Raw genomic sequence first — 9868 nt, forward strand, 5'->3', positions numbered from 1 at the left:
ACAGAAGGAGGAGCTAAGGACAGAAGGAGGGGCTAAGGACAGAAGGAGGGGCTAAGGACAGAAGGAGGAGCTAAGGACAGAAGGAGGAGCTAAGGACAGAAGGAGGAGCTAAGGACAGAAGGAGGAGCTAAGGACAGAAGGAGGAGCTAAGGACAGAAGGAGGAGCTAAGGACAGAAGGAGGAGCTAAGGACCCCGAGTCCCTATGGACATTGTTTAATCAGTTTTTCACTGTCGCCCTCAGAGGCTCCTGCCTCTGCTCCTGTCTCTGCTCCTGCCTCTGCTCCTGCCTCTGCTCCTGTCTCTGCTCCTGCCTCTGCTCCTGTCTCTGCTCCTGCCTCTGCTCCTGCCTCTGCTCCTGTCTCTGCTCCTGCCTCTGCTCCTGTCTCTGCTCCTGCCTCTGCTCCTGTCTCTGCTCCTGCCTCTGCTCCTGTCTCTGCTCCTGCCTCTGCTCCTGTCTCTGCTCCTGCCTCTGCTCCTGCCTCTGCTCCTGTCTCTGCTCCTGCCTCTGCTCCTGTCTCTGCTCCTGCCTCTGCTCCTGTCTCTGCTCCTGCCTCTGCTCCTGCCTCTGCTCCTGCCTCTGCTCCTGTCTCTGCTCCTGCCTCTGCTCCTGTCTCTGCTCCTGCCTCTGCTCCTGCCTCTGCTCCTGTCTCTGCTCCTGCCTCTGCTCCTGCCTCTGCTCCTGCCTCTGCTCCTGTCTCTGCTCCTGCCTCTGCTCCTGTCTCTGCTCCTGCCTCTGCTCCTGCCTCTGCTCCTGCCTCTGCTCCTGTCTCTGTCTCTGCTCCTGTCTCTGTCTCCGCTCCTGCCTCGGCTCCTGCCTCTGCCTCTGCTCCTGTCTCCGCTCCTGCCTCTGCTCCTGCCTCCGCTCCTGTCTCCGCTCCTGCCTCCGCTCCTGCCTCCGCTCCTGTCTCCGCTCCTGCCTCCGCTCCTGCCTCTGCTCCTGCCTCTGCTCCTGCCTCTGCTCCTGTCTCTGCTCCTGCCTCTGCTCCTGCCTCTGCTCCTGTCTCTGTCTCTGCTCCTGTCTCTGCTCCTGTCTCTGTCTCTGCTCCTGTCTCTGTCTCCGCTCCTGCCTCCGCTCCTGCCTCTGCTCCTGCCTCTGCTCCTGTCTCTGTCTCTGCTCCTGTCTCTGTCTCCGCTCCTGCCTCTGCCTCTGCTCCTGTCTCCGCTCCTGCCTCCGCTCCTGCCTCCGCTCCTGCCTCCGCTCCTGCCTCCGCTCCTTCCTCTGCTCCTGCTTCTGCTCCTGCCTCCGCTCCTGCCTCCGCTCCTGCCTCCGCTCCTGCCTCCGCTCCTGCCTCCGCTCCTGCCTTTGCTCCTGCCTCTGCTCCTGCCTTTGCTCCTGCCTTTGCTCCTGCCTCCGCTCCTGCCTCCGCTCCTGCCTCCGCTCCTGCCTCCGCTCCTTCCTCTGCTCCTGCTTCTGCTCCTGCCTCCGCTCCTGCCTCCGCTCCTGCCTCCGCTCCTGCCTCCGCTCCTGCCTCCGCTCCTGCCTTTGCTCCTGCCTCTGCTCCTGCCTCCGCTCCTGCCTCCGCTCCTGCCTCCGCTCCTGCCTCCGCTCCTGTCTCTGCTCCTGCCTCTGCTCCTGCCTCTGCTCCTGTCTCTGCTCCTGCCTCTGCTCCTGTCTCTGCTCCTGCCTCTGCTCCTGCCTCTGCTCCTGTCTCTGTCTCTGCTCCTGTCTCTGCTCCTGTCTCTGTCTCTGCTCCTGTCTCTGTCTCCGCTCCTGCCTCGGCTCCTGCCTCTGCCTCTGCTCCTGTCTCCGCTCCTGCCTCCGCTCCTGCCTCTGCTCCTGCCTCCGCTCCTGCCTCCGCTCCTGTCTCCGCTCCTTCCTCTGCTCCTGCCTCTGCTCCTGCCTCTGCTCCTGCCTCCGCTCCTGCCTCCGCTCCTGCCTCTGCTCCTGCCTCTGCTCCTGCCTCTGCTCCTGTCTCTGCTCCTGCCTCTGCTCCTGTCTCTGCTCCTGCCTCTGCTCCTGCCTCTGCTCCTGTCTCTGTCTCTGCTCCTGTCTCTGTCTCCGCTCCTGCCTCCGCTCCTGCCTCTGCTCCTGCCTCCGCTCCTGCCTCTGCTCCTTCCTCTGCTCCTGCTTCTGCTCCTGCCTCCGCTCCTGCCTCCGCTCCTGCCTCCGCTCCTGCCTCCGCTCCTGCCTCTGCTCCTGCCTTTGCTCCTGCCTTTGCTCCTGCCTCTGCTCCTGCCTTTGCTCCTGCCTTTGCTCCTGCCTCCGCTCCTGTCTCCGCTCCTGCCTCCGCTCCTGCCTCCGCTCCTGCCTCCGCTCCTGCCTCTGCTCCTGCCTCTGCTCTTCTCTGAATCATGAATCAAGCGTCTGTTTTGATGTTTGTGAATGAAACGTTTATGAACCTGAAGAATTCTTTGTTTCTGATTCAAAATGAACCAAACACAGCGTCTTTTCTTATAATGTGTTAATTATGTTAAGAATGTTGTTTTTTAAAATATGAATAAAATTACATTTCTGTATAGACTCAAGCAAATAAAAGGGAAAAGCGTTCCATTTAGATGATTAACTCTTTAGATGATCATCTCTTACATAAAAACATAGACATAAACTCTTAAACATTTAGAGTCTTTTATGAATGGATCTTTTCTTACCTGAGCCATCGTCTGAGCAGCTGCAAGGTCCAGAGCAGAAAGAAGTCTTTGAGTCTGAGCTCGGACTTTAGATGGACCAAGGAGGAGCCAACGGAAAAGAGGACTAAACCAGGACTAAAGCAGGACTAAACCAGGACTAAAGCAGGACTAAACCAGCACTAAAGCAGGTCCAAACCAGGACTAAAGCAGGACTAAACCAGGACTAAAGCAGGTCTAAACCAGGACTAAACCAGGTCTAAACCAGGACTAAAGCAGGTCTAAACCAGGACTAAAGCAGGACTAAACCAGGACTAAAGCAGGACTAAAGCAGGTCTAAAGCAGGTCTAAAGCAGGACTAAACCAGGTCTAAAGCAGGTCTAAAGCAGGACTAAAGCAGGTCTAAAGCAGGACTAAAGCAGGACTAAAGCAGGTCTAAAGCAGGTCTAAAGCAGGTCTAAACCAGGACTAAACCAGGTCTAAACCAGGACTAAACCAGGATTAAAGCAGGACTAAACCAGGACTAAAGCAGGACTAAACCAGGACTAAAGCAGGACTAAACCAGGCCTAAACCAGGACTAAAGCAGGACTAAACCAAGACTAAAGCAGGACTAAACCAGGTCCAAACCGGGTGTAAATCAGTTCTACATCAGGTCTATATCAGGTCTATATCAGGTCTACATCAGGTCTACATCAGGTCTACATCAGGTCTACATCAGGTCTACATCAAGTCTACTACAGGCAACATCGGGTCTACTTCAGGTCTATATCAGGTCTACATCAGGTCTATATCAGGTCTACATCAGGTCTACATCAGGCTACATCAGGTCTACATCAGGTCTACATCAGGTCTAAATCAGGTCTACTTCAAGTCTACATCAGGTCTACATCAGGTCTACATCAGGTCTACATCAGGCTACATCAGGTCTACATCAAGTCTACATCAGGTCTACATCAGGTCTACATCAGGTCTAAATCAGGTCTACATCAGGTCTACATCAGGTCTACATCAGGCTACATCGGGTCTACATCAGGTCTACATCAGGTCTACATCAGGTCTACATCAGGTCTACGTCAGGTCTACATCAGGTCTACATCTGGTCTACGTCAAGTCTACATCAGGTCTACATCAGGTCTACATCAGGTCTATATCAGGTCTACATCAGGTCTAAATCAGGTCTACATCAGGTCTACATCAGGTCTACATCTGGTCTACGTCAAGTCTACATAAGGTCTACATCAGGTCTACATCAGGTCTAAATCAGGTCTACATCAGGTCTACGTCAAGTCTACATCAGGTCTAAATCAGGTCTACATCAGGTCTACATCAGGTCTACATCAGGTCTACATCAAGTCTACATCAAGTCTACATCAGGTCTACATCAGGTCTAAATCAGGTCTACATCAGGTCTACGTCAAGTCTACATCAGGTCTACATCAGGTCTACATCAGGTCTACATCAGGCTACATCAGGTCTACATCAAGTCTATATCAGGTCTACATCAGGTCTACATCAGGTCTACATCAGGTCTATATCAGGTCTACATCAGGTCTACATCAGGTCTACATCAGGTCTATATCAGGTCTACATCAGGCTACATCAGGTCTACATCAGGTCTACATCAGGTCTAAATCAGGTCTACTTCAAGTCTACATCAGGTCTACATCAGGTCTACATCAGGTCTACATCAGGCTACATCAGGTCTACATCAAGTCTACATCAGGTCTACATCAGGTCTACATCAGGTCTACATCAGGTCTAAATCAGGTCTACATCTGGTCTACGTCAAGTCTACATCAGGTCTACATCAGGTCTACATCAGGTCTATATAAGGTCTACATCAGGTCTAAATCAGGTCTACATCAGGTCTACATCTGGTCTACATCAGGTCTAAATCAGGTCTACTTCAAGTCTACATCAGGTCTACATCAGGTCTACGTCAGGTCTACATCAGGTCTACATCTGGTCTACGTCAAGTCTACATCAGGTCTACATCAGGTCTACATCAGGTCTATATAAGGTCTACATCAGGTCTAAATCAGGTCTACATCAGGTCTACATCTGGTCTACGTCAAGTCTACATCAGGTCTACATCAGGTCTACGTCAAGTCTACATAAGGTCTACATCAGGTCTACATCAGGTCTAAATCAGGTCTACATCAGGTCTACGTCAAGTCTACATCAGGTCTACATCAGGTCTACATCAGGTCTACATCAGGTCTACATCAGGCTACATCAGGTCTACATCAAGTCTATATCAGGTCTACATCAGGTCTACATCAGGTCTATATCAGGTCTACATCAGGTCTACATCAGGTCTACATCAGGTCTATATCAGGTCTACATCAGGTCTATATCAGGTCTACATCAGGCTACATCAGGTCTACATCAGGCTCCATCAAGTCTATATCAGGTCTACATCAGGTCTACATCAGGTCTACATCAGGTCTACATCAGGCTACATCAGGTCTACATCAAGTCTATATCAGGTCTACATCAGGTCTACATCAGGTCTATATCAGGTCTACATCAGGTCTACATCAGGTCTACATCAGGTCTATATCAGGTCTACATCAGGTCTATATCAGGTCTACATCAGGCTACATCAGGTCTACATCAGGTCTACATCAGGTCTACATCAGGTCTACATCAGGTCTACATCAGGCTACATCAGGTCTACATCAGGTCTACATCAGGTCTACATCAGGTCTACATCAAGTCTACATAAGGCTACATCAGGTCTACATCAGGTCTACATCAGGTCTACGTCAAGTCTACATCAGGTCTACATCAGGTCTACATCAGGTCTACATCAAGTCTACATAAGGCTACATCAGGTCTACATCAGGTCTACATCAGGTCTACGTCAAGTCTACATCAGGTCTACATCAGGTCTATATCAGGTCTATATCAAGTCTACATCAGGTCTACATCAGGTCTACATCAGGTCTACATCAGGTCTACTTCAGGTCTATATCAGGTCTACATCAGGTCTACATCAAGTCTATATCAGGTCTATATCAGGCTACATCAGGTCTACATCAGGTCTACATCAGGTCTACATCAGGCTACATCAGGTCTACATCAAGTCTACATCAGGGTACATCAGGCTACATCAAGTCTATATCAGGTCTACATCAGGTCTACATCAAGTCTACATAAGGCTACATCAGGTCTACATCAGGTCTACATCAGGTCTACGTCAAGTCTACATCAGGTCTACGTCAGGTCTACATCAGGTCTACATCTGGTCTACGTCAAGTCTACATCAGGTCTACATCAGGTCTACATCAGGTCTAAATCAGGTCTACATCAGGTCTACATCAGGTCTATATCAGGTCTACATCTGGTCTACGTCAAGTCTACATCAGGTCTACATCAGGTCTACATCAGGTCTATATCAGGTCTACATCAGGTCTAAATCAGGTCTACATCAGGTCTACGTCAAGTCTACATCAGGTCTACATCAGGTCTACATCAGGTCTACATCAGGTCTACATCAGGTCTACATCAAGTCTACATCAAGTCTACATCAGGTCTAAATCAGGTCTACATCAGGTCTACGTCAAGTCTACATCAGGTCTACATCAGGTCTACATCAGGTCTACATCAGGTCTACATCAGGTCTAAATCAGGTCTACATCAGGTCTACGTCAAGTCTACATCAGGTCTACATCAGGTCTACATCAGGTCTACATCAGGTCTACATCAGGTCTACATCAGGTCTATATCAGGTCTACATCAGGCTACATCAGGTCTACATCAGGCTCCATCAAGTCAATATCAGGTCTACATCAGGTCTACATCAGGTCTACATCAGGTCAATATCAGGTCTACATCAGGTCTACATCAGGTCTATATCAGGTCTATATCAGGTCTACATCAGGTCTACATCAGGCTCCATCAAGTCTATATCAGGTCTACGTCAAGTCTACATCAGGTCTACATCAGGTCTACATCAGGTCTACATCAGGTCTACATCAGGTCTACTTCAGGTCTATATCAGGTCTACATCAGGTCTACATCAGGCAACATCGGGTCTACATCAAGTCTATATCAGGTCTACATCAGGTCTACATCAGGTCTACATCAGGTCTACATCAGGTCTACATCAGGTCTACTTCAGGTCTATATCAGGTCTACATCAGGTCTACATCAGGCAACATCGGGTCTACATCAAGTCTATATCAGGTCTACATCAGGTCTACATCAGGCTACATCAGGTCTACATCAAGTCTATATCAGGTCTACATCGGGTCTACTTCAGGTCTACATTAAGTCTACATAAGGCTACATCAGGTCTACATCAGGTCTACATCAGGTCTAAATCAGGTCTACTTCAAGTCTACATCAGGTCTACATCAGGTCTACATCAGGTCTACATCAGGCTACATCAGGTCTACATCATGTCTACATCAGGTCTACATCAGGTCTACATCAGGTCTACATCAGGTCTACATCTGGTCTACGTCAAGTCTACATCAGGTCTACGTCAGGTCTACATCAGGTCTACATCTGGTCTACGTCAAGTCTACATCAGGTCTACATCAGGTCTACATCAAGTCTACATAAGGCTACATCAGGTCTACATCAGGTCTACATCAGGTCTACGTCAAGTCTACATCAGGTCTACATCAGGTCTACATCAGGTCTACGTCAGGTCTACATCAGGTCTACATCTGGTCTACGTCAAGTCTACATCAGGTCTACATCAGGTCTACATCAGGTCTATATCAGGTCTACATCAGGTCTATATCAGGTCTACATCTGGTCTACGTCAGGTCTATATCAGGTCTACATCAGGTCTAAATCAGGTCTAAATCAGGTCTACATCAGGTCTACATCAGGTCTATATCAGGTCTACATCAGGTCTAAATCAGGTCTACATCAGGTCTACGTCAAGTCTACATCAGGTCTACATCAGGTCTACATCAGGTCTACATCAGGTCTACATCAAGTCTACATCAAGTCTACATCAGGTCTAAATCAGGTCTACATCAGGTCTACGTCAAGTCTACATCAGGTCTAAATCAGGTCTACATCAGGTCTACATCAGGTCTACATCAGGTCTACATCAGGTCTACATCAGGTCTACATCAGGTCTACGTCAAGTCTACATCAGGTCTACATCAGGCAACATCAGGCTACATCAGGTCTACATCAAGTCTATATCAGGTCTATATCAGGTCTACATCAGGTCTACATCAGGTCTACATCAGGCTACATCAGGTCTACATCAAGTCTACATCAGGTCTACATCAGGCTACATCAGGTCTACATCAAGTCTACATCAGGTCTACATCAGGTCTACATCAGGTCTACATCAAGTCTACATCTGGTCTACGTCAAGTCTACATCAGGTCTACATCAGGTCTACATCAAGTCTACATCTGGTCTACGTCAAGTCTACATCAGGTCTATATCAGGTCTACATCAGGTCTAAATCAGGTCTACATCAGGTCTACGTCAAGTCTACATCAGGTCTACATCAGGTCTACATCAGGTCTACATCAGGTCTACATCTGGTCTATATCAGGTCTATATCAGGTCTATATCAGGTTTATATCAGGTCTACATCAGGTCTATATCAGGTCTACATCAGGTCTAAATCAGGTCTACATCAGGTCTATATCAGGTCTACATCAGGTCTACATCAGGATACATCAGGTCTACATCAGGTCTACATCAGGCTACATCAGGTCTACATCAGGTCTAAATCAGGTCTACATCAGGTCTACATCAGGTCTACATCAGGCTACATCAGGTCTACATCAGGCTACATCAGGTCTACATCAGGTCTACATCAGGTCTACATCAAGTCTACATCAGGCTACATCAGGTCTACTTCAAGTCTACATCAGGTCTACATCAGGTTTACATCAGGTCTACATCAAGTCTACATCTGGTCTACGTCAAGTCTACATCAGGTCTACATCTGGTCTATATCAGGTCTACATCTGGTCTATATCAGGTCTATATCAGGTCTATATCAGGTCTACATCAGGTCTATATCAGGTCTACATCAGGTCTATATCAGGTCTACATCAGGTCTACATCAGGATACATCAGGTCTACATCAGGTCTACATCAAGTCTACATCAGGTCTACATCAGGTCTACATCAGGCTACATCAGGTCTACATCAGGTCTACATCAGGTCTAAATCAGGTCTACATCAGGTCTACATCAGGTCTACGTCAGGTCTACGTCAAGTCTACATCAAGTCTACTTCAAGTCTACATCAGGTCTACATCAGGTCTACATCAGGTCTACATCAGGTCTACATCAGGCTACATCAGGTCTACATCAGGCTACATCAGGTCTACATCAGGTCTACATCAGGTCTACATCAGGTCTACATCAAGTCTATATCAGGTCTACATCAGGTCTACATCAGGTCTATATCAGGTCTACATCAAGTCTATATCAGGTCTACATCAGGTCTACATCAGGTCTACATCAGGTCTACATCAGGTTTACATCAGGTCTACATCAAGTCTACATCTGGTCTACGTCAAGTCTACATCAGGTCTACATCAGGTCTACATCAGGTCTATATCAGGTCTACATCAGGTCTAAATCAGGTCTACATCAGGTCTACGTCAAGTCTACATCAGGTCTACATCTGGTCTACGTCAAGTCTACATCAGGTCTACATCAGGTCTACATCAGGTCTACATGAGGTCTATATCAGGTCTACATCAGGCTACATCAGGTCTACATCAGGTCTACATCAGGTCTACATCAGGCTACATCAGGTCTACATCAGGTCTACATCAGGTCTGAAACAGGTCTACATCAGGTCTACATCAGGTCTACATCAGGTCTACATCAGGCTACATCAGGTCTACATCAGGCTACATCAGGTCTACATCAGGTCTACATCAGGTCTACATCAGGTCTACATCAGGTCTACATGAGGTCTATATCAGGTCTACATCAGGTCTACATCAGGTCTACATCAGGTCTACTTCAGGTCTACATCAGGTCTACATCAGGTCTACATCAGGCTACATCAGGTCTACATCAGGTCTACATCAGGTCTACATGAGGTCTATATCAGGTCTACATCAAGTCTACTTCAGGTCTACATCAGGTCTACATCAGGTCTACATCAGGTCTACATCAGGTCTACATCAGGCTAATCAGGTCTACATCAGGTCTACATCAGGCAACATCGGGTCTACTTCAGGTCTACATCGGGTCTACTTCAGGTCTACATCAGGTCTACATCAAGTCTATATCAGGTCTATATCAGGTCTACATCAGGTCTACATCAGGTCTACATCAGGCTACATCAGG

The 9868-nt window shown here is 48.2% G+C and overlaps 1 protein-coding gene across 1 annotated transcript; it reads right to left on the reverse strand.

Moving 5' to 3' along the window:
• Positions 1-218: 218 nt before the first annotated feature.
• LOC140349279 (uncharacterized) lies at positions 219-2599 on the reverse strand. Its single transcript, XM_072435553.1, has 3 exons — positions 2591-2599; positions 2083-2286; positions 219-1892 (listed from the first exon to the last, which is right to left on the reverse strand). The coding sequence occupies exons 1-3, from the start codon at positions 2597-2599 to the stop codon at positions 219-221; spliced, it is 1887 nt and encodes a 628-aa protein (XP_072291654.1).
• Between the last annotated feature and the right edge of the window lie 7269 nt (positions 2600-9868).

The sequence above is a fragment of the Eucyclogobius newberryi genome, unplaced genomic scaffold, assembly GCF_026437365.1.
Source record: "Eucyclogobius newberryi isolate DKJ021-1_F unplaced genomic scaffold, fEucNew1.0.hap1 SCAF_7, whole genome shotgun sequence".
Classification (NCBI taxonomy): domain Eukaryota; kingdom Metazoa; phylum Chordata; class Actinopteri; order Gobiiformes; family Gobiidae; genus Eucyclogobius; species Eucyclogobius newberryi.